Source organism: Pomacea canaliculata, linkage group LG4 (assembly GCF_003073045.1).
Source record: "Pomacea canaliculata isolate SZHN2017 linkage group LG4, ASM307304v1, whole genome shotgun sequence".
NCBI classification, from domain to species: Eukaryota; Metazoa; Mollusca; class Gastropoda; order Architaenioglossa; family Ampullariidae; genus Pomacea; species Pomacea canaliculata.
Genome location: NC_037593.1, coordinates 22,802,007 through 22,826,512, shown reverse-complemented (window position 1 = coordinate 22,826,512; position 24,506 = coordinate 22,802,007). Strand labels below are relative to the sequence as shown.

At 41.3% G+C, this 24,506-nt stretch overlaps 2 protein-coding genes across 3 annotated transcripts in view; one reads left to right on the top strand and one right to left on the bottom strand.

Annotated features, from left to right (window-relative positions):
* The first annotated feature begins 460 nt into the window (after window positions 1–460).
* On the top strand, window positions 461–12,426 carry LOC112562841. 2 transcript variants are annotated; one of them, XM_025236387.1, is made up of 11 exons: window positions 465–672; window positions 1,415–1,540; window positions 5,732–5,869; window positions 6,340–6,468; window positions 6,915–7,031; window positions 7,592–7,717; window positions 7,953–8,087; window positions 10,087–10,764; window positions 10,939–11,295; window positions 11,694–11,874; window positions 12,142–12,426. In XM_025236387.1, the coding sequence occupies exons 1-11, from the start codon at window positions 585–587 to the stop codon at window positions 12,317–12,319; spliced, it is 2,253 nt and encodes a 750-aa protein (XP_025092172.1). In that variant the 5' UTR covers window positions 465–584; the 3' UTR covers window positions 12,320–12,426. The 2 variants fall into 2 exon arrangements, with proteins under 2 accessions (XP_025092170.1, XP_025092172.1); XM_025236385.1 differs by having other exon boundaries at window positions 461–672; window positions 10,087–11,295.
* Window positions 12,427–15,064: 2,638 nt separating this feature from the next.
* The window catches only part of LOC112561692 (vacuolar protein sorting-associated protein 13B-like), a 40,405-nt gene continuing 30,963 nt past the window's right edge, over window positions 15,065–24,506 (bottom strand). The window contains 11 exon segments of the mRNA XM_025234309.1: window positions 15,065–15,448; window positions 16,056–16,233; window positions 17,355–17,457; window positions 18,414–18,587; window positions 18,880–19,050; window positions 19,826–20,002; window positions 20,385–20,847; window positions 20,850–21,658; window positions 23,007–23,574; window positions 23,724–23,903; window positions 24,253–24,463. Coding sequence (XP_025090094.1) covers window positions 15,065–15,448; window positions 16,056–16,233; window positions 17,355–17,457; window positions 18,414–18,587; window positions 18,880–19,050; window positions 19,826–20,002; window positions 20,385–20,847; window positions 20,850–21,658; window positions 23,007–23,574; window positions 23,724–23,903; window positions 24,253–24,463 — 3,418 coding nt within the window.

Below are 24,506 nucleotides of genomic sequence, written 5' to 3'. Positions count from 1 at the left end.
TTGGTACATGGAAGGAAATCCCTGAATAATAATAATAATAATAATAATAATAATAATAATAATAATAATAATAATAATAATAATAATTATAATAATAATAATAATAATATAGTGCAGCCTATCATTTTTGTGTCATTCTGTCTTTGAGAGCAGATGTCTTTCTTTCTGCAATTCGTTCTTTCTGTTTGAACTGCTTCCTTCTTGACATTGTGTTCCACCTGGCTGCGTACAGTTATCAAAATGATTTCAGAGCTGGGTACATACTTATTTGTCTCAGCCAGAATACAGTGAATAGACATGATGAGATGGAGAGAGAAATAGAATGTGTGTCTGTGCGTGCGTGCGCGAAAGAAAGCAAAACTTGATCAGATACTGGTCAGACGATGAACTTTGATTGTTACCTGGGTGTGGTTGGGGTACACATTCCTCAGCAGATAGCGCCAACCGCTTTATCTCTAGAAGCAGATCCCCGCCTCATTGACAGTTTGCCTGCAGCACTGTGACAGAAGCCAGAGACCATCGGTACAAACTGAACTCTTCCCTGGGGAACTTGTCTCGTCACGTGGGGTCGGGAAGGAAGTGAAATGTCACGAGCAGCACCCAGTCGTCGTCTGGCCCTCATCATGCAGCTTGCTCTCCTACAGGGCTGCTTTCTTGCAGTCATCATTACGGGTAAGTCATCTGGACATGTCATCCTTAAGGCTCAACGAGTCGTGAAATGGCGAAGAGACTCCTTTATGTTCGTTGCCCAATTCTTCCTCTGTCCTCCTCGGCGTCGATCACTCTTCACGGTACCTTGAACCATAGTCTTAGAGTGTCGAGTCACATGGTCAAACCAGACCAACTCGCATCACTTCTCTGTTGCCAAAAGATAGGATCTGGTGGTCCACGTCGTTGGTCGTGAGTTTCATGTTTCATGCTGTGGGTCTCCGCTGCAGGCACTGTCACAAAGACAAAGGTGAACAGAGCTTTAATATGCCGCAGCTTCAAATCTCCGAAGGGCTCCAAGTAATATTTTAATGGCAAGCAAAGTGTATGGGCAAACAAGTTCGCACTTTGCTCATCATGTTGACCACAATTCCGATGTCCCGAACGTTCGCCTCAAAACCATGGGTTGTCTGTGACATTCAATTCATAACTTTTTGCCAGACTTTGTCAAACATTTAACGACTTTTCCTAGTTAGAAGGGGCTTTGGAAAAACAATATTGGAGAAAAATAGTGAAGATGTTTGTGCTGTTTATATTGGTGTTGATAAAGGTGAGTCTTCAGCGTGTGGTCGTCTGATGACTGTCCCTTTACCTGTGATGCTCGACCTGACGTGTGCGCAGACCTGGGGACATGTTTGTTTGTAATATATTGCATTTATTATTGTCTGAGCGAGAAGGCTCATCTAAATACTTTCCGATGACACAGGATTAGCAGATGCTGCCAACAACTGTACAGATCACGTGGTGTGGCCCAGCTGCCCGGAAATACCCGGAGTATGCGAGGATCCGTTAGCTTCTGTTTTTGTCTGCCCCAGAACGTGCAGGAAGTGTGGTAGGTCCTTCACTACATGCGAGTGTGGATGGATTGTACACGTGTGTAAGACCTATAGTTGTGTGACACTACAATGTATGACTGTAGTTGTGTGACACTACAATGTATGACTGTATGCTGCTGTACACTACAATGTATGCTGTAGTGTGTGACACTACAAGACACTACAATGTATGTATGACTGTAGTGTGTGACACTGTATGTATGACTGTTGTGTGACACTACAATATATGGTATGACTGTAGTTGTGTGACACTACAATATATGTATGTATGACTGTAGTTGTGTGACACTACAATATATGTATGTATGACTGTAGTTGTGTGACACTACAATATATGTATGTATGACTGTAGTTGTGTGACACTACAATATATGTATGTATGACTGTAGTTGTGTGACACTACAATATATGTATGTATGACTGTAGTTGTGTGACACTACAATATATGTATGTATGACTGTAGTTGTGTGACACTACAATGTATGTATGACTGTAGTTGTGTGACACTACAATGTATGACTGTAGTTGTGTGACACTACAATATATGTATGTATGACTGTAGTTGTGTGACACTACAATATATGTATGTATGACTGTAGTTGTGTGACACTACAATATATGTATGTATGACTGTAGTTGTGTGACACTACAATATATGTATGTATGACTGTATGTTGTGTGACACTACAATATATGTATGTATGACTGTAGTTGTGTGACACTAACAATGTATGTGTATGTATGAACTGTAGTTGTGTGACACTACAATATATGTATGTATGACTGTAGTTGTGTGACACTACCTGTAGTTGTGTGACACTACAATGTATGTACTGTAGTTGTGTGACACTACAATATATGTATGTATGACTGTAGTTGTGTGACACTACAATATATGTATGTATGACTGTAGTTGTGTGACACTACAATATATGTATGTATGACTGTAGTTGTGTGTGACACTACAATATATGTATGTATGACTGTAGTTGTGTGACACTACAATATATGTATGTATGACTGTAGTTGTGTGACACTACAATATGTATGTATGACTGTAGTTGTGTGACACTACAATATATGTATGTATGACTGTAGTTGTGTGACACTACAATATATGTATGTATGACTGTAGTTGTGTGACACTACAATATATGTATTGTGTGATGACTGTAGTTGTGTGACACTACAATATATGTATGTATGACTGTAGTTGTGTGACACTACAATATATGTATGTATGACTGTAGTTGTGTGACACTACAATATATGTATGTATGACTGTAGTTGTGTGACACTACAATATATGTATGTATGACTGTAGTTATGTGTGACACTACAATATATGTATGTATGACTGTAGTTGTGTGACACTACAATATATGTATGTATGACTGTAGTTGTGTGACACTACAATATATGTATGTATGACTGTAGTTGTGTGACACTACAATGTATGTATGACTGTAGTTGTGTGACACTACAATGTATGTATGACTGTAGTTGTGTAACACTACAATGTATGTACAGTTGTCTCTGGGTATGACTGTGCATGTGTGTTTTGTGTGACTGCCTGTTTGTGTGTCTGTACATGTCTGTAAACTATACCTGCTTGTGACTGTATGTACATATGTGTAACTTTATAGACAGGTGACTGCAAGAGCAAGTGACTGTTTGTGCGACTATATATATATATGTATGTGTAAAAGTATGTGATTGTGGCTGTGTGTGAGTGTTTTGAAATTAATGAAAACACTTTAAAATTTATACTATTGCTTTTTAAATCAGGTTTGGAACAGTTTTCTTAGGCATCTGGTCTCAAATTTCTGGATCCTTTTTTTCTGTATCATCATAGTAGGATAGAGATTACGAGTTTGTTGTGAGAATGTTGTGTTCACTGTTCATAAAAGTACAGTGTTCATTATATGTAGGATAGAAAGGAATAGAGTTTGTATTCTAAAGGAATATAGTATAGACACCTGCAAACGCCGTGATCCACGTACCCCATGAAACTCGCTGATATCCTGACCCTGTGGGTGGGTGGTATATCTATATCTATATTTAGAATGTTGATTTACTATCTCACAAACTGATTACTTATCAGTTTCTATGGCATACATTCCAGTATAGGTGGAAACCTTTTCTTCTCCAAGGGCTATTTTTGGTATTTATAACACTATTTATAAAATCAGCCTTCTTGTGTTTGGTCAAGCTGTAGTCTTGCCACAGTGTTAACCCTTTTGCAACACACATAGTCCCAGCCTGCCTGACACTGCGGTCCTCTGAGTCGCCACAATCTGCCTGTTTCGGAATTAGTGTGTGAAAAATATGCTCTGCTCCTATGAAAAGCACAGCAAAATAGAGAAGACAGAGTATAATTATAGTAACACAAGTGCCTTTATCCCTAATTTTCCGTTTGTGGTTGTGCAGTGAAAGTACGTTAATAATAATAATAATAACGACAACTATTTAGCACAATACCTACTCCTGATGAAGGAATCATGGCATTTACAGTACGTGTCTACACACAGACATGCTTGCACATGCATAAATAAACCAAAACGAATTTTTACCAATCCAAGCCATTTTTTATTTGCTCATCCTTTAAAAATCCATGAAAGGATAATGTTGGAACACTTGTAGACCTGAACTGTACACCACTAAGATATACCATTATTTTTTATTGTGTGAACCGATGGACACGGTGGCAGAGCGATCAAGTTATGGTCAATGGCAGTGGCAAAGCAGAAGCGATTTTAATATGAACGGGGTATATACAACTCAAAGAGCTAAACAGCTTCAAGTACTTGGGAGCCACCTTCTCCATGGACGACAGCTCCACCCCAGATATCTGCATCAGAAATGCAGCAACAACAGCGGCGATGGCTAGACTAGATAGGGTTTTGCATAGTCATATAAGATAAGGTTTACTACCAAGTACAAGCTGTACAAATCCCGGGTAGTGCCGATCCTGCTTTACGGATGTGACACGTGGACTCTGTTCGCTGAAACAGAAAGGACAATCCAGGCATTCAAGAACAAGTGCCTGAGGAGGCTCCTCCGGATCTCATACAGAGAACATAGAACCAACGACTTTGTACGAAACAAGATGGCCACACTCGTAGAACACCAGGAACCTCTACTTTCAACAGTCAAGCAGCGTAAGCTGGTCTTTGATCATGTGACCCGGTACGACAACCTGTCGAAGACTATCCCTCAAGACACCGCGGCGGCCAAAGAAAGAACTGGGTTATAAAGGTCAACGACTGGACTGGTGATCCTGTACATGACCGTCTGACTATCGCAGTATCGCCTACAACAGGCAAGAGTGGCGGTCAATGGTCTATGGTAGTGGCGGGCCTGTCAGCTGCCGCGCCTAGTCACGTGCTCCCCCCAACGACAAATGCTGGTCAAGGAACAATTAAGTAACTGACTGACCCTGACTTTTCCAAAATATCTCCTCCCTTTCATTCCAGCCAGACTTCTGCGCTCTTCGTCTGAACCACTCACTATCCTCATCACCAGAGCAACCACATATAGTCGGCGAATTTTTAGTTACTGTGCTGCACAACAGTGGAACTCCTTTCCATGTCCGCCATTGAAAACTTTAAATGTGCACTAAAATACATCTGATTCACGAGCTTTACCCCTCACACCAATCAACATAATGTTTGTCATAGATGAATGAATTCGTTTGTGCAAGACTGCAGGCACATGACATTCGTTGCTGAAACTTACTGCAAAACTCACGTGTGCTGTGGGTCTCCGCCACACACACCCTCAGAAAGACAAAGGAACAGAACCTTAACATGGCGCAGCTTCAAATCTTTGAAAGGCTCCAAGTAATTATTTTAATAGCAAGCACTTTGCTCACCATGTTGACCACAATTCCGATGTCCCGAACGTTGGCCTCAAAACCATGGGTTGTCTGTGACTTTTGCCTAGTTAGAAGGGGCTTTAGAAAAACAATATAGGAGAAAAATTATGAAGATGTTTGTGCCGTTTATATTGATGTTGATAAAGATGAGTCTTCAGCCTGTGGTCGTCCTATGACTGTCCCTTTACCTGTGATGATCGACCTGACATGTGCGCAGACCCTGTAGCCTGGGAACATGTTTGTTTGTTCTATATTGCATTCATTATTGTCTGAGCGAGAAGGCTCATCTAAATTCTTTCTGATGACACAGGGTTAGCAGGTGACCTACCGGATGCTACCAACAACTGTACAGATCACGTGGTGTGGCCCAGCTGCCCGGAAATACCCGGAGTATGCGAGGATCCGTTAGCTTCTGTTTTTGTCTGCCCCAGAACGTGCAGGAAGTGTGGTAGGTCCTTCACTACATGCGAGTGTGGCATGTGGTTGTACACGTGTGTAAGACTTATAGTTGTGTGACACTACAATGTATGTATGTATGTACAGTTGTGTATGACTGTAGTTGTGTATGACTGTAGTTGTGTATGACTATACAGTTGTCTCTAGGTATGACTGTACATGTGTGGGATTTTTTGTGACTGCCTATTTGTGTGTGGCTGTACATGTCTGTGAAACTATACATCTGTGTAACTTTATAGACAGCTTACATTATATGTGTGTAACTATATATGTGAAAGTGTAAAAGTATGTGATTGTGGCTGTGTGTGTGTTTTGAAATTACTGAAAACACTTTAAAGTTTATACTATTGTTTTTGAAAATGTTACAAAAAATCGCAAATAATGATTTGTACTTAAGCGGCTGAAGACACATAATATGTATGTGAGAGAGGTAAGCAAATTTGATGAATGTGAGTTTTGCAGAAGAAGCCAGGGTGCAGACCCAGCACCAAGGAATGTCAGCATGCACTGACCGAGGACGTGACTGCAACCTCACAATGTGTAATGATATTCTGGCCAAACAACTGTGTGCTCTCACTTGTGGTATTTGTGGTAAGCCACCACAACAGACATCTGGACTAGAAGCAGTCTGTCTAGACATGACGAGGCAACAACTCACCAAGACCTCATTAAATACTGGCTTACACAATAAGATTCTTACACAACACAGACACCACTAACACAGCAAAACCTCATTAAACACCGCCAAAGGTAGGACACATAAAAAACTCTGTGTGCTGCCTCTATTGCCCTGTCTCATAAACTCAGTCTGTCGGGCTGCTTATACTATATCCACGGCAAACACAAGTGTCTCTGTATGCTTGTCCTGCAGAAATTGCAGAATGATGAGTGGAATACCTGTTTTTTACTTTGATGTTAGTGATGATGTCAATGATGATGATTGACGATTGATTGATTGATTAGATGATGATGATGATGATGATGATGATGATGCACTAGTTTTTACTTACATCTGTTTTTCTTGACATTTGACACAGAGAGCCAACAGCAGCAGGCCTGTTATGACAGAATTGATAAAAATCTTTGTGAACTAACACTGGCATGTGCCAGCCCTGATGCTTCTGTCTACTGCCCAGCTACTTGTAAGCTCTGTGGTGAGTACAGACTTCTACCTGCCCAGCTACTTGTAAGCTCTGTGGTGAGTACAGACTTCTACCTGCCCAGCTACTTGTAAGCTCTGCGGTGAGCACAGTCTTAACTGTGTGGTGAATTCAGGTAAATGTAAGGTGTATGATTTGAGTTTGCACATTGTACGTTCTGTGTAGCCACAATATTGTCTCTCACATGATTTCTATTGCTCTTTTTATTCTGTCAGGTGCATGCATCTCTGTGAACATGCTCTTTCTCTCTCTCTCATACATATATATAGGCCATGATTATGGCAGGCAGACGAGGCATCTTCCTAGGGCCCGGCTTTTGATAGTCATCAGGGGTCCTGCGGTTTTAATTAATTCACTGTGCCTCGGGCCCCACCGGGAACTAAGAACGAGCCTGTATATATATACACACTCTCCCACGCTGACAAACATTCATCTGATAGACACCTAATGAGCATGGCGACTTGAATTACACAAAGTAAGGTTTTCCTGTCTCCACTGTTCTGTGGTTAATAAATAGCTGATCTCAAACAATTGCATGTTCTTGGATTCTTCAGATGAAAAACCTCCTGCCACTGGTTGTCACGATCACGCGACCTGGATAAACTGCAGGGAAATACCGGAGATTTGCAATGACAACCTCGCTGCACACTATGCATGCCCCAGGACCTGCAACAAATGTCGTCAGTGGTCTCTTGCTTTCCTTACAAATAACTATAGCTGGAACTTCTTGACATAAAATATCTACATCATTGCTAACTTTATCTTGTTTGTGTTTACAAATATTTTAAAAGACATGCATAAAAAAGAAAGGAAAAAAGTATTCGTTAGCACTTAAGTGCATTTTGATTAAAAACTAGACTAAAATATGTATTCATTTACAAGTTTACTCAATCTACAAGTTTATATATATTTTAGAGAGCACAGAAGCAGTAACCATTCCACCCCAAGATACAACTTGTCGTGACATAGCTGGAGGTGATGCCTGTATTTCAACTGTGTGTGAGGACCATCTGGCACGCTTCCTCTGTGCTAAAACCTGCAAATTGTGCGGTAAGACAAACCATTCTATATATATATATGTGTGCTGTGATATGGGGTAAAACTACTCCATCTTCATATACCCACGCCACAGTCTGTGTGGTGCTGGAAACTATTGCATGCCCATGTGACGTGGTATAATCTCTTTGGTAAAACTATTTCATGCTTGTATACTTGGACATAGTTCGGTGAGACAGATGGTATTCAGGTCAAATTTGATATCATGGGGCCAGCAGTCGACACCCTATTCAACCAATGATGTTAAATTAGATGAATTACAAGATTACTGGCCATGCAAGGGTGCTGGATTAGTCCCCTAGTCTTTTTTTTTTCTTCCTGAAGACAGTTCATCACAGAGCGGCTGGTGTCATTATCAAGACCATGTGTCAAGACAGCTGTTGTGATTCTAGCTTCAACAAAGGACATTAAATCAGATGGAACACCATCTTTCGTGTGGCAATACTGTGGACATACATTTTGAATGCAACAATGCACTCACTTTTGTTTGATCCATGTTCAGTAGCACACACATTTTGCCTTGTCTGCCTGTTTCAGTTCTTGGATCCATGTTATTTTATAGGGCTTCATCACATTGACAACTCTTGCTAACCCTGTTCATCTGTGCTTAAATATCCGCAATCACAGCATGTGTACAGACAGACGGGGCTCAATTCTTTTTGACATTGCAGCTGGCTGTTGTGTGTCATTTCTTCCCAACTTGTTGCATGTTGGTGTTTACTGATCGGCCAATGCAGGAAACTTGTATGAAAAGTGTCTCACGTGTGTCCCTCACGCAGAGAAAACATCTCGCAGAACTTCACACATTACCTAGTCACTGCCTCACAGCTTTCACACCGACACAGACTTTAGGATAGTCATGACAACTTGGGGGTTGGTCACCACAATGTCTGCCTGTGAATGCGTTTGTAGCAGGTGGTGTGAGAGGGGCTGGTTTGTTGAGTATAATACTCATGTTCCATATGTTATATATATAGATATATTATATACCTAACCATATAGTTAAATCACCTCACACAGTTCTTCACAGTAAATGTTTCTGGGTTATGTATAGATCATGTGTGGCATAGGATACATTGCGTGTGACACATGATGTATAAAGCTACATATGTGACATACGATGTTTAAGGTCAAGTTAGTGGTCCCTGATGTCTGAGGTCAAGTGTGTGATGCACGATGTATGAGGTCAAGTATGTAAATGTTTCTGGGTTATGATGCAGCGTGATTGTCATGGCACGGGTGGCTTAACAACTCACTCAGCCAGACGAATGCGCGTTCATTCAACACATGACCAAAACGATTGTCTGAGGCTGCCCACATCATGTTCATTTTGTTGTTGAGTGGCTCAGGACTTCACAGACTACAACACAAATATGCATTAATAACAACTCTCCTGAACATCGTGCTCTAAAGGCGCCGAACATAATGTTTACACCCGGGGCACTTCCCCGATCAGTCACAATATTGTTCAATCATACAAGCCCTGAGTAATTTTCCTACCTCGTCCCCGCCAATACCTACTGGTGAACAGTGTTCACTAAACACTTTGTGTCACAGTTAACACTTTCCCAGCTAATGTTCTCATCCAATCAACATACACTTGCAGTCCGTAAGTTGTAAGGTGGTTAAAAATACTCTGAAAAACAAGGAGGCACGGACTGTTGCATGATTAGTCACTGTGTGAGTGTCTGCATTAGAAGTTACAACACTTTTGTATTAAATTTTATTTGGAAAATATATATTTATCCCCATACTCAGTCTACAGTTATTTATACTTAAGATCTTAGAAGTAACAGAACATTAAAATTTATTTAAAAATAAGATCATATTATTTATTATGAAGTGTTTATTTTAAAATAAGATTATTTTAATGTGAAGAAAATTAGGTGGAATGAAGAGGTCATTTCTTTTGCTTTCTTTCTGAATTAGTCCTTTAGACCTATTCCTTCACAATTATTACATAGACAAAACAATTCTTCTTATTTTATTTCAGACACTAATTTTCCTGTAAGTACACCGGAATCTACAAGTCATGAAATCAGCATCTCACTGACAGCCGAAGTGACAGGCAGAGAAACTGTAAAAGCGTCAACAATAGCCAGTAGTTCTACTGCAGTATCTGCCCACACCACCCAAAGTACAGGCGATATAATAACAAACATCACTACTCCTTTGGTAGTTACTCAGAGTACTAGCAATGTGGCGACAGACCTCACCAGTCAAAGTACAGACAACATAGTGACAGACATCACCACTCAGAGAACAGACAATGTAACAACAGACTTCACCACTCAGAGTACAGGCAATGTAGTGACAGACCTTATCTCTCCTTCAGTAGCAACTCAGATTACAGGCAGCATAGTGACAGACCTCACCACTCAGAGTACAAACAACATAGTGACAGACCTCACCACTCAGAGAATAGACAATGCAACAACAGACTTCACCACTCAGAGTACAGGCAACATAGTGACAGACCTTGTCTCTCCTTCAGTACTTACTCAGAGTATAGGCAATGTAACAACAGACCTCACCACTCAGAGTACAGGCACCATAGTGACAGACCTTGTCTCTCCTTCAGTACTTACTCAGAGTATAGGCAATGTAACAACAGACCTCACCACTCAGAGTACAGGCACCATAGTGACAGACCTCACCACTCAAACTACAGGCAGTGTGGCAACAGACCTTATCTCTCCTTCAGTAGTTACTCAGAGTATAGGCAATGTAACGACAGACATAACCAGTCAAAGTACAGGCAGTGTAGTAACAGACCTTATCTCTCCTTCAGTACTTACTCAGACTATAGGCAATGTAACAACAGACCTCACCACTCAGAGTACAGGCACCATAGTGACAGACCTCACCACTCAAACTACAGGCAGTGTGGTAACAGACCTTATCTCTCCTTCAGTAGTTACTCACAGTACAGTCAATGTAACAAAAGACATCACAGTCAATGTAGTGACAGACCTCACCACTCAGAATACAAGCAATATAGCAACAGACATCGCCATTTTTTCAGTAGCTATTCAGAATACAGGTTATGTAACTACAGACCTCACCTCTACCTCAAATGTAAGTTGGACTGGAGAAGAAGCTACCCTGTCCTCAAATACAATGGAAAGTAGGTCATCAGTGACTAATTTTGCTACTTCTGGCCTCACAAATCCTCCAACAACCATCACCGTACAGACACCAGGTAAGATTTCAGGTCTTTTATCTGCTAGTATGAAAGCACATTGCTGTGATACAAGATGTGTGGATGTATCAAGGTGTATCTAGGTTCGACAGAGGTCCTCAAACACAATGTGTTGCTGAATACATGTACTGCAAGAAAATAGCGATCAATGGTTTTAATAAAATCGTGCAACATACCCAACATCAAGAATGTATTTAATGTCTTCTATAATGAATTAAGCTAAAAGCAGGTCATATAATGCTGCTAAACAATGCCGATTTGTGCAAATGCACCAGTTTGTTGTCAAACATTCTTTCAGATTTCACCCCACCTACAGATTTACACAGACTAATTTGTTTTTAATCTGTTAACATTCATAACAGCCACTCTTCTTCCACTACCTCTTTCTTCTCTATCAGCAACAGCAAACCCCAGACACCTGAAACCCTCGGTCTGCAATCAATGTGGTAACCTGGATGGTGACCTGCCCTGCACTGATGAAGAGATCTTTATGGCAGACAGCTCTCAGTGTCACGATAACACTCCTTACTGCATGAACGACATCATCCAGACAAACGGCCAGATGAGCATGTACAAACGGTCAGTTGTTAAAAAAAAGGGGGCATCATAATATTTCATGTGACATCTCATAATTCTTTTTAACATCTGCACTCAACTGTAGTCCAACTATTAAATATTATTAGAATATAGACTGTAAACTTCTTCAAGAATTGAGACCCAATTTTAGCCTGTTGATCACTCACTTGATAACATCACCATAAACACATTTTAGGCCAAACTTTACTTTCTAATTGGTCACCAGGTCTTCCTGGAACTCTTGTCCCTAACTGGTATTCTGGTTTCCAGATGTGTCAACGAAACAATCTGTAATTCAGAGTGGTACATGGAGTCTTCAGACAAACAGCAGTGTACTCAATTTGATCCTACAATCTATACTGACGACGTGGTATGCCATCTGTGCTGCTATGGAGATGATTGCAATGCTAATAACGTACCACCAGCAGAGACATTGTACAAGCCCTGAAAATATGAAGACAAAATTGTGTGCTCACTTAGACCATGTTGAAGTTTCTGCCTTCCCAAACACTCGGAAAGTACAGGCTGTGAAATAAAAAAAAATATTAGCTTAAACTGACTTCTGTTATGCTGTATGATACTTCCTGACCTACATGGTTAGGCCAGTAACCAAGCCAACTGTCTGACAACAGCAAAATCATGGTGAACACTAAAACACGGACAACAAAGGAGAGAACTACGTGAAAGGTCAACAGCTGGAAGATGTCAACACCTTCAATGTACCTGGGAGCTAACTGTCCAAAGATGACAGATGTATAGTAAAAATGTGTATCAGGATCGCAACATTAGCAGCAGCATTATCAGCTTTTCTAGCAGTTACTGACCGGACTAGTGCGTGATAGTTCCCATTCTGTTTTGTTATGAGACATTGATAATACAAACAAATCCTGGCATTCACGATCAAGTGCCTGAGGAAACTATTATGTCTACACCATAGTTATTTTCCTTGAAGGCTCCCATGAACACCTCAGGCAAACAGTAAAAAAGCACAAGTCTTCCTCGCGACTTGCCACAACACTCAAAGACCTTTCTTAAGGGTACCCTTTATCAAGTATGACTGAGGAAGAACTGGTTGGTGAACATAAAGGAGAAGACTGAACTTTCTACAACAGATCTGCTTGTTACGGTTCAATAAAGAACTGCAAAGATCATCTGTCAAACTTTGATGACCAGTTCAGATCACAGGACCAAACTAAACTGAAGAAGAGGGCTGAATGAAGGTATTCTTGCGTTTCTTCCATTGGCAGAAGTCTGGACAGCTTACAACTTATTTTCTCAAGATGAAAATATCCATACATAACTAACTCAATGCCTATAACCTACAAAAGTTTGCTGCACACAGCCCCCCAACACACACAACCGGTTTATTGCATTCATCCTGATCATGTTTCCCTTGACTAGTGTCAACTATGCTGGTCCACTAAGACTGGTTGCCAGGACTGGAAAGGGTAACTGAACAGATGCAGCAGTTAACAAGGCTTGCGACTTAGGTCTGCCGTGAGTGGTGCTAAGCAAGTTCTGCCTGGTGTGCCAGTGTATTATTTTGGCCAGCAATTATTTTCTCTGCCTGCCTTGGTGTCAATTTCAAGGTATCCTGAAGGATGGTCTTACATAGTGTCATGATAGGCCACATTAAGCCTCCATTGGACATTGGATTTTGGTAATCAGCTAATCTGGGGTAGAAGCTTTAAATCACTCAAGAACACACACATTATACACTCACACATGACATGCTCAACTACTAGGGCACACATTACACCCACCCGTCAGTGTGCATACATGCACATGCACACAAGCATACGCCTTTCCCTGTCCTGCTGCACATCCCTGATGAGGTGGCTCTTGGTGCTAACAGCTGTGCTATATTTTCTATCGTCACGTCCAGCATTATAATACAGGCGTCCTGAATAAAATCCCATCTAAAAGAACAAGACAATGAGTTCAGTGTATTTATACCTTTATTATAAGCCAGTTTCTGTATTTAAAGAAATAATTACATCAGTCAAATGTTCCCTGAACCACAACAAGCACCAGGACAAGACAATCCCCCTTTTTACAGTAAAAATGCAGTTTTCGCTTTTAGCGATTGTCTTTGTTGCAAACACATATATATGCATATGCACACACAAAATCGCTAATAGATTTCAGTATATAAGCATTATATAATATGGCCAAGTATTTGTGTAATAAACATTTAAATAAAGAAATAATATACAAAGAAACAAATTCTTTTCTTGGCATATTTTAAGTGTTATATAAACATACACTACAAGGATTGTTAAATTATTTGTTGCACTGCACATTCAAACACATCTTCTATTACATGTCATCTTTTGCAGTCTGTGAGGCAATGTCTGTGTTTGTGATAGGGAGTAAGGAGGAGAAAGCAAGCAAGGAAGAAAGTAATATATGTGTGTGTGTGTGCATATGTATAGGATAGTCTTCATTATTTTTTCTTTGTCTTCCATCACCAAGTCATATATTCAGATTGCAGTGTCACTTGGCCAATAAACAAATTCTTATTCTTATTGGGATGAGATCCTGCTAAATTATTCCCACAAGTCCTCCTTGCAAATAAGACTGCCCAAAGAGTTGACTTCCAAAGCCAACTAGTTTAATGGCACAATAACTTATTTTATTCCATCATAAAGTCCTGAAAAGAGGTGCCACAAAGAATTGAAACCTGTTTACACAGTTACTGATTTCTGGAACCAGTCTTTACAATCCTTGTGCACAGGCATGGAAAAATAACTTTTCATTCACTGAGCTGATGCTTTGTGCTATAACCATCTCTACCACAATGTAAACATATTCTCTGAGCTAACATTAATATGTGCAGTAACCATCTTTACCATCATTCAAACCTCCAAAGAAACTATCACACTTCACACATCTTTTACTAGGTCATGCTCAATTGGAAAAAAAGTGCAACATTAAGCTATATTTTAATAGATCTCCTAAAGCTGCTTATGAAAGACAACGCATTTCTGCAAATGAAAAATAAGGGTCTAGATAGCATCAAGGGAGAAAGACTTGGCATGCTCACAAGCACACATATGCACATCTGTGTACTCTTGTAAACAGTCATTGCACTGTGTGTACTTGTAAAGTCACATGCTGTAGGAACTGAAAAGCTGAGGTATGCCGAGTACACTTGTAAATAGTCACTTGTAAACTGCACTGTTTTCTCCCCCTACACAAGGAAGCCTTTACCCAGCTTGTTACGCTTGGCCTGGCAGAAGGCTGACAGCAAGAGGTGTGCATGGTCAACTGGCAATTGCAAATCATATGAGACCACTCTGCTGTGGTTTACCAGGTCACCGCTCTCTTCCATATCAGCACTGACTGCCTTCAACTCTCCCAGCTGAAAATAGTGAGGAATGGTGTGAACAACACTGACATCAGCATCCAGGTCACAAGGTTTCTTAGAAGCAACTTCTGTTGGCAAGAACGACATTTGTCCACACTTCTGGGTATCATTGATGTCCTGATCATTGCCAGCATTGCTCACGGATGGAAGAAGAGCAACAGTGGAGCTGACAAATGCTGCAACCAGGTCCTCATTCCCACAACCACCCTGTGACAAAAAAAAACCTGATAAATAGCATAGGAATGTGTGTTCATTTGTGAAAGTGCATAAGTGGAGAAATGCACAAAGCAAGTGAAGTTTTCCATCATCATGTGGATGTATAATATACATACTGTGTATGTGTGTGTGTGAGAGAGAGAAAGTGTGAAAGAGACTGCTGTTTACTGCCTGCCACAATAAAAGACATCTCGCCAGTATCCGCATAATATCCCAGCAGCCACCAAACTGCAGGTCAATGAAAACTTCAAAAAAGTGAGTCTTCAGAGAAAGATCCAATACTATCAGACTCCTTGGTCAAGAGGGAAGCGAGTTCCACAAAAGCGGGCTACATTGGAGAAATCTGAAACCCGCAGTCTTCTTATTAGCATTTCGTTCAAGTCTGAAGTGTGCAGAAGGTTCCGCTGGGGTGGTAACAGCGAATGAGTTCTGCAGATAGGCAGGCGCTCGTGAAGACTTTATGCTGACAGGAAGCCAATGTAGGTTACAGTTGGTCAGAGCCGTAGCCTCGATCGCTCTTTGAAATCCCCCGAGGCAGCTGTTGGCATAGTCTCTGACATCTCTGAGTACAGCACATGCTTGCTCTCTAAGAGAGCACATCGGGCAAACAGTCCAGTTCTAAAAGGTCAAAGGCTTGCTGCTTGGCATCATCTTCACAGCTAATAACTATCAGCATGTCACTAGTCAATAACAGCACCACAGGGACCAGTTGACCAAGCAGGTCCTCCTGCATTGCTGAGACTGCAACAATGAGCTCTGTGTTTGGCAGCATCTTCCTGAAAAAGTCCAGCAAAATGATGAATGTTTGGCTAGCTCCTCCACAACCCACCTACTAACTTCAGCATCTTTGTTCCCTTATTCCCTGCCTCAGGTATTATGTAGAATCTTTACTTCAATTTCTAAAACAGAAAATTATTTAGGCATATCCTGTTACAGTTCTGACAAGTGACAAAGCTATAGCAGTATTACTTTAAATTTAAAGATAACAAGTCCCACTACTTAGTGGCTAGTGTCTGTAACCAACACGTCTGTCCTTGATGGCTATGTGCAGGTGGCTAGTCACACAAGAACACAACAAAGAAGGAATTGCCGCATAACTGTAGATTTTATTCAGAGTTTCAGTGGTGCAGCCCTATCCTCCTTGAAGAGTAACAAGGACTAAACTAAACTTCTGCTGTCTTTCCACTCTCACTTCCAAAATCACAGAAGCCCTTTCTCAACTGTCAAGCTACACCACTTATTCTATGCCTGTTGAACGTTCTAGCAACCATCCCCCCCCCCTTTTCCCATGGTCTCGTCAGGACCTTTCCCTGCCCCACTCATGATGGCAGTGATCACCCCTCATCCTGCACTGTCTGGTCATGGCCTTCCCAAGTGGCTCAGGCAACTTGGTAACTTGAGGTGTAACAATGTGTCCAGTAGCCAGTAACCGCTGGTGGGCAGTTCAAGGCTGGCTATTATATACGCAGCAGGCGTGAGATGGGGACAGTCTTGGGAGCTGTTCGACCCCTAACCTCTACAAAAACATATAACTACTAGAGTGCTACAAGTCAGTGAATGCAAGTCATTCCCCAGGCAGAGCATATGGAAGGCAGACCCCAACCCTCTCCTTTCATTGTGTTCATCTCCCTTGTTAAGTCCAGTCTGCACATCTGCTGTGTGACCAGTCACAGGCTCAAACAGGCTGTGAACCAGCTGAGCATACTACCCACCAGCCTATGAGCCTTCCCAGACTAGATAGAGCTACATAAATATAAGCAAAAGAAAAAAAAAGATGAACGTAAGATGTTTTCCTTCACTGCCGTCTAATTTTTAACTATGTTGCCCATAGAATACACAGAAAAGGTAATTCCAGTAAGGCTGGTAAACTAAAGAAAATAAATTTTCTTGATCTTACATGGAATACTTCAACAAGGCTGAAGGTAAACTGTGACGTGGTATGTCGCTAGCTGGCTGACGGACGGCTGTTGGTTGTCTGAGTCCAGCACCTTGCAACAAGCCTACACCAGAGAAAAAGTGTCAGGCTTTCTTGTTTCGTTGCTATATGCATGTCACAGCTTCATTTTTTTCATCTATTTCTTCATCATGCTGAACCAGATGACATGATTAGGTGAAGTATACCTTACTAACTACCCAATTCTTGCTGCCTGCTCCTGATTAGTCAAACTAGGTTAGCTGACAGTGCATAAAGCTCAGAGACCCTTTCTGTAGTGGCTAGGGCTAACAGGAAAACTGTCTTTTCCATAACCCTGCGAAACGGTGCCAACAACAGAGGCTCATTAAGGATGTCAAGACCCAGGCCAGGTTCCACATGGAAAGAAAGGGATGAGCAGCAGGTTGTTTTCAAGAGAGGTTAGCCACTTGCTGAAAGTCTCTGTCACTATACAGTCTCAGTAGCACAAGCTTTGACATAGATTGACAGACCAGCCAAAGGGAAGAAAACAAGCCACCAAGATGACTGAGTAGTGCATGTAGTAAGAGCAGAGCCAGTGACCACCACTGTAACCACGGAAAAAAACCTGCTGTCCTGGATTTGCTATTATAACTGTCAGAGAGCAGCTGCTCACCTGACCAGGGGAGCCCTCTGCATGAAGGCATGTGCTAGCTTACTGTCAGGGAGACAGCTTTTGATGGTTAAAGAGCTAGTGTAATCTTTCATCTCCTATGGTCATGTCATTTGGTACAGCCAAAGAGAAATGTGTTAGAGGTATACACAACTAAACATAATTGCAATGGGAAAGTAAAGAAGAATTCAAAAAATCTGTGACTATGAAATCTAAGAATGGAAGCTAGAATCAAAGTAAAGTTGACTTAAGTGAAATGAATCAACATTCTATCTCAGACATAAAACATGCTCCTATTTTGTAAGAACTTTAACAATTGACCATCAGATGCAGTTATCTTCCCTCCTATCCCTTGACCAATTAGTAAGCTCATCTTTCACAATGCAGCCTACCTTGACCAGTCTGTGACACCAGTTCGGCAGCGCCACCTATAGGCTTGGTGATGATACCAATGAGGCCCTTGCCCACTCCAGCCATTAGATGCCCGGCTCTCCTGGTCAACTTCTGCTCCTCTTCCAGTTCCAGCACAGTTTGAATGGGCTGATCCACCAGACCCGCCACAGCTCCTAAATGCGGTCACAAGAGGGATGCTTTTGCTGTTAAAGCAAGTCTTAACACAGTTTTGCACCATAACACCATCCTGTAACATTTCAATGTTCACACAGCATGCATTGCTTCACTAGCAACAGTACCATGAATGGCTTCGCAAGGACACACCCTGCACAAACCAGCTGACGCCACTGCCAAGCAGGCACTTGACTGGAACCCTCATGGGAAGAGGAGACTTTGAAAAGAACAGTAGAAAGTGAGGCAAAGGACATCAGAACCACATGGGCCCAAATGTGCTGACGTACTCACCAAGAAGACTAAGTCCAAAGCCTGAGAGGCCCTGCCAAAGTCCTGATGAGAGTCCTGATGGTTGTCGCCGCCTTGTTTCCTCCTGACGTTCTCTGTGCTCATCATCCAGGGAGAGGCGGTCCATGTTACGAGATACACTGGAGGCAAAGTTTGTGACTGACGTAACCACACCTGTATGTTACAAAGGGTGAGGAGACTGTGTATGTATAACAAGACAGATATCATGAAGAGATGAGTGTAGAATTAACACAGATACACTACAGACTTTAAAAAATTAAGTGCTTTAAACATAACACATTCAAAAGAAAAAAGTTATTCTCTTTAGGTTAGGTCAGTCATGAAATATGGGAACACCACATGATCACTAGCCCTAATGAGAGTCTAAAGCCATAGACAGGGTACAGATATGAGCATCTAGATCAGACCTGGGCAAAGGCCGGCCCGCCTCCTGTCTCTGACCGGCCCGCCCGCCATTATATATACTATGTATACAGTATTGGGTAACACTGAGTTAACTATATTAGTCCGGCCCTCTAGAACAATCCCAGTTTCTCATGCGGCCCCTTGGGAAAATTAATTGCCCACCCCTGATCTAGATGATAATAGAGTTTACCACATAAAAAACAAACTTGCAGTGCTGCAGTTACAGTCGCCTAGAGTGTGGCACATCAGAGGGAATCTCATATAAACTTAGAAGGTAATTTACCAGCACAATGATGTTGATACTAAGAAATGCTTAGTTTTAATCAGACAGAGAAATAGTCAAAAATATATACATTTAACACATGCATATAAACATTCACAGAAATGTATTTTTTTCCTCACACCATAGCTCCTCTCTGGAAATGCCTTCCAGAACATTGGATTGCACCTAAATGCACATTTAAAGACCTGCAGTTAAATTACTAAAAAGAAAATGGTGGTCAAGGCCACCACCCAGGCAGACCTGCAGTTACATTACGGAGCAGAGAGGCTGTGCCCCCACGTACTCCAGTGACAAATGCTAGAGGGCCATGAATAAGTCCTTGGTATGGAAGACGAACAAAGTCTGTCATGCCCAGTCTGACACTTCGAACTAGCCCAGTTGGACTCCCTAGAATGTCCAGTGATCCGACCACCATCCCTGAAATAAACAAACCTGCTGTAGCAAAACCAAATATATCTGTAGATAACAAACCTGCCATAGATAAGGCAAACACATCTGTAAATAACAAATCTGCCATAGCTATGCCAAACACATCTGTGAATGCTGCTGAAACAATGAGAATTTAATCAATAAATGCAGACATTTACTTCACTCAATTATTCATTGGACCACTCACTTGAAAACTCCATTTGCAGAATGTGCAGTGTTGTTAACATTTCTTGTGAATCAAAAGCATTCTCTGACGGCAAATTATTAATCCCTCTAAATAAGAGGACCACTCAGAAATTGTAAAAAAGACATCCATAAATTTGTGCTGTTCTATCTATATTGAATATATAATAATAAGATTTTTCATTACCTGCTCTGAAGATGGCTGAAGTGATGTAATGCATAGCAACTGAATATAGCAGCTGTTGTGCAGAAGTGAAAAGGCTTTGTCGTTCAAACGCAGCGAATGTTAGTGGCGTGTGGTCTGTGGCTAAAAACATCTTGACAGAGGCATGGACACTCAACAAGATATTGCAAGACTGCAAGCAGACATGCTGTATCCTAAGAGGCTGTCCAACATAACCAAAATCCTGTACTGTCATATGCCCAGAAAAGTCGCTCTGATGTTGGGGTTTCAATGACAATGACACAGGCATGTAAGCTGCGCACTCTTTCATCAAGTAAAATATAAATGTGTCCTCTACATAAATCCTCACAGGCTTGATGCCCATTAGTATAGATTCAAAGACTATGCCTTCAGTGTAATGAATGTCTTTACTCAGCACAAACTGCAGCTGCACAACACTGGCAGCACGCATCACTGCATGCTGTTCTGCCATCCCCAAGCTTGTGCTACCTTGAAATCCAGCATGCTGGGAGATTTTTCCGACATAAAGATGACTGGGAAGTCAAAGTGTCCGATATGAGCCTTAGGGTTGTATGCATGCACATCACCAAGACAGAGTGCCATGCAGGTGCTGCCACCAGCGCCCCCTACAGGGTAGCAAGTAAGCAGTATATGGTCCAGGTGTATATGTAGTGCTTCAGAAAGAATGTCTGCATGACTGTCATCCCAGAGAGTAAAACTAAAGGCTTCCAGATGCACCTCCACAGTCAGCGTTGGCCACAGTGGGCAGCTAACTGCTGCAGGATGGTGAGCACTTCTCACTGGCAGAGTGTGCGCTTCCTCTGACTGCGCACCAGCTGCCACCTTATGCTCCATAATTTCCACACTGTCAACCATTCTCACTACTCTCTGAGTACTCTTTGCATGTTGAACAGCGGTTGATGAAATCTCAGCCTTGCTCACAAGGCTAAAGGTCACATGCTTCACCATGGATATGACCTGAATACTGACTTTCATGTTGGCCACAGCAGGAATCTGTACAAAGGTGTTTGCCAAGCTAAGTGAAATGCCTGGAGACCATGGTGATATCTGCTTGCTTTGGCATGCTGGTTGGTGATGGTGGCTTGCCAGGTCCTGAGAAGTCTCTGGGCTGACCACACGCACATGCAGTGGAGGAAGAGGGCCAACATCAATGGCAGGAAATCTGGCACTGACATGAGGCATAGTATAATGACACCAGCCCCAGCTAGTGACATGTGGCACTGCCTCCAGCAGCTCCGTCTCCTCCACCACCGTTTCTAAACATACAAAAAAAAAACCCACAGAACTATTGGTACTATTAAAGATGGGGAAACTTAATCACCAACACAATATTACTTTCTAAAAAGAGATTTTCATGCACAACTATAGGGAAATGTATCTAAACATGCTCAAGATTTTGAAGCATTAACTCTGCCAACTCTTTTCTAAAGATCTGAAGAATGAAATGCACATGAAAGAGAGACTAATAGGACAAAAAGAAACTCAGCATGAACATGTTATGGATCATTCCCTGGCAGACCCAAATTTAACAAGGTATGTGCTGTTTTAAATAAGTGAAGGAATGTGCTACCATAAGCGGGTACAAAGGGTAAAAAAAAAACATTCGTGAGTTCAAAGTGAAGAGTATATTCACTAAGCATGGAAATAGAAAAATCTCTTGTGCTGGTGAGCAATTAGAGGTCAACTGTTGTAAATAAATGAGGTGTAGCACCACGGCTTTTGAACTATTCCTATCATAACCTTGTCTAACCAAAGTAAAGCCTTTTTGTCCTAGAGATGGATGAACAAATATGGTGATGAAGTATGGTTTATATCATGAAAAAGTTAAGAGCGTACTCTTCATACCTTGTACAAAAAAAAAGTTCATTGCTAGTTAATAACGGGAAAAACATGTGATCATTAGTTGTACATTGAACTGATAAGTCTCATGAGGGTCAAGTGTAAAGTAAGGACACTTCCAGGAGATGACATATCAGTGAGTGAGGTGTGTCTCAAAATGTTTCATCAATCTCTGGCAACCCTACTTCACACTCCACTGATGTCTTCGGAATGGAAAGTTTGAGCCCTAGTCCTAATTATGTGATGCCTGCTGTAAGCTTTTGTAGAAGCTATCTACAGAACCTTAACCACTTTCTCATAATACTTCAGTGATCATAGATGAAGGGAATGAAAGAAGTGTCTACAATGTTATTGAATTTACTGGACTGTTTGAAGAATTATGTTGAAACTAAGGATGTTTATAATTTTGATTTACCTTTGCAGGGTGACATTTTTAAAAATTTCTTTTTGTTTGGTGAAGTTTCATTTCAAATGTGTTTTGAACAAAGATGAGAGTTGAATATTGTTGTCCTGTCCAAAGTACTTCATCTAGAAAGCTATTATATCACAATCTGGACAGCTTAAAAAAAGGCAATCATTTTGTTGTTGCTGATAGAATGCATGTGTCTTGAATGATATAATTTAGTAATATTCATTCATTACAGAAGAGAAAAAATTTCAAAGTAGCTATAGGAGATAGCAAGCAAATAATAGACAAGCACAGAAAACAAAAACAAGGAGAGAAGATACAAACAAAGAAATGAGAGAGAGAAAGGAGATAATTACCAGGAACACTACAGAGGTGTTTGTCTAGTCCCTGACCAAACTGCAGCACAAAGGGGCACAGGTTGTGTAGAATGCACATGGGTGCATTGTCTGGTGTTAACATGATGTACAGACCACTACTATCTTTGTGGCAGGTCATGCTAACTGCAACTGAGCAACACAAATCTTCCTGATGTCTGGGCACAGCAACCATACAGTGTGAACCTTCTCTTGTCCAGGGCACACGAACAGGCACACTCCACGCAAAGGCACATCCCTCACAGTTCACAGTCGTCTGCTTTGACGCAGCCAGTTTCAACATAATATAGAAGATTAGATGGGAGCTGGCATGCCCTATCATCTGCCAGACAAGTAGTTGCTTTCTATTATCCTCACTTGAATGTGGAACCACTGAAGAGTGAAGAGAATATTCAAAATCTGATAGCTGGACTTCACATGTGCCTTCTGGGACTGCCAACAAACGCACTTCAAGGTCCCATGCTGTGTTGTTAATGAATGTAAATTGCTGACTCACTGTCAACATGCGTATACCTTGTACATAATTAGATGATGCTGACAATGCCAACACCTGTAAAAATAAAGTACAAACATTGCACAGATCTGAAAACTATTGTCATTAACAATAAAACCATTTTCACAATATGTAAATATGTAAAAAGGTTAGTCCTAAAGGTCCTATTTAAACATAAAAATAAATCACAAGTGGCTGGAACTTACCTGTGCTGTACCCCCCTCTTTTTCTGGTGGTATTAATAACTGAGTGTACACCTGGCCATCTAACAAGAGAACATCTTCAATGTCTGAACTGTAGCGGTGCTCTATTTGTTCATCTTCACTCAGCTTGATGGGTCGTGTCTCAAAGAGCAGCCTAGAGCGCTCAAAACCTATGGAAAATTCCTGTAAAAGTTAAGGAGAGAGCCTGTAGTGAAGAGGCAGATGATACAAGCCCTCACATAACCTTCACACCCTAGCTGTGGCAGTTCTCTTGCTTGCTCCCTCTTTCAATCAGTGTTGCAAGGAATCCTCTCAAATTACCTCAAAATGTGCTGTGTAATTGAGTTACATCACAAAGCTCCACCTAGTACACTTTTTCCCCCATTGTGAGCTACTGGTAACACTTTCTGACAAGTGAAATAAAGATTAAAACCAAACATGTGCCACAGCAACATACATCACCACGCTCTGGTTTACTTATAAGAGTCAATCTTTAATATGTCTAAGCATACACACACAAATATCAAACAACCTGCAGTTTAGGTGGGGCAATGGTGCTGCCACTGGGAACATGTAGTCGATGTCCTGAAGCAATAAGAACCAAGGTACAGGGGGCAGTATTAGTCAGAAGACACCATGGTGCTATGTCTACAAGTACAGTACTGCAGCCAGCTTTGTGCTGTGAAAGGTGGATGTTGAGGTCCATGCTAGGTTGTTCTGCCTCTAGAAGACTGCAATCCTTCCTATCAAAATCACAATGACTAATACAGTGTCATATTCATCATA

Coding starts and splice junctions, on each gene's coding strand:
- LOC112562841 (XM_025236385.1), top strand. CDS start 585: ATGTCACGAGCAGCACCCAGTCGTCGTCTGGCCCTCATCATGCAGCTT. Junction 6,469..6,914: donor TCTCACTTGTGGTATTTGTG/GTAAGCCACCAC, acceptor CATTTGACACAG/AGAGCCAACAGCAGCAGGCC. Junction 11,875..12,141: donor CAGATGAGCATGTACAAACG/GTCAGTTGTTAA, acceptor TCTGGTTTCCAG/ATGTGTCAACGAAACAATCT.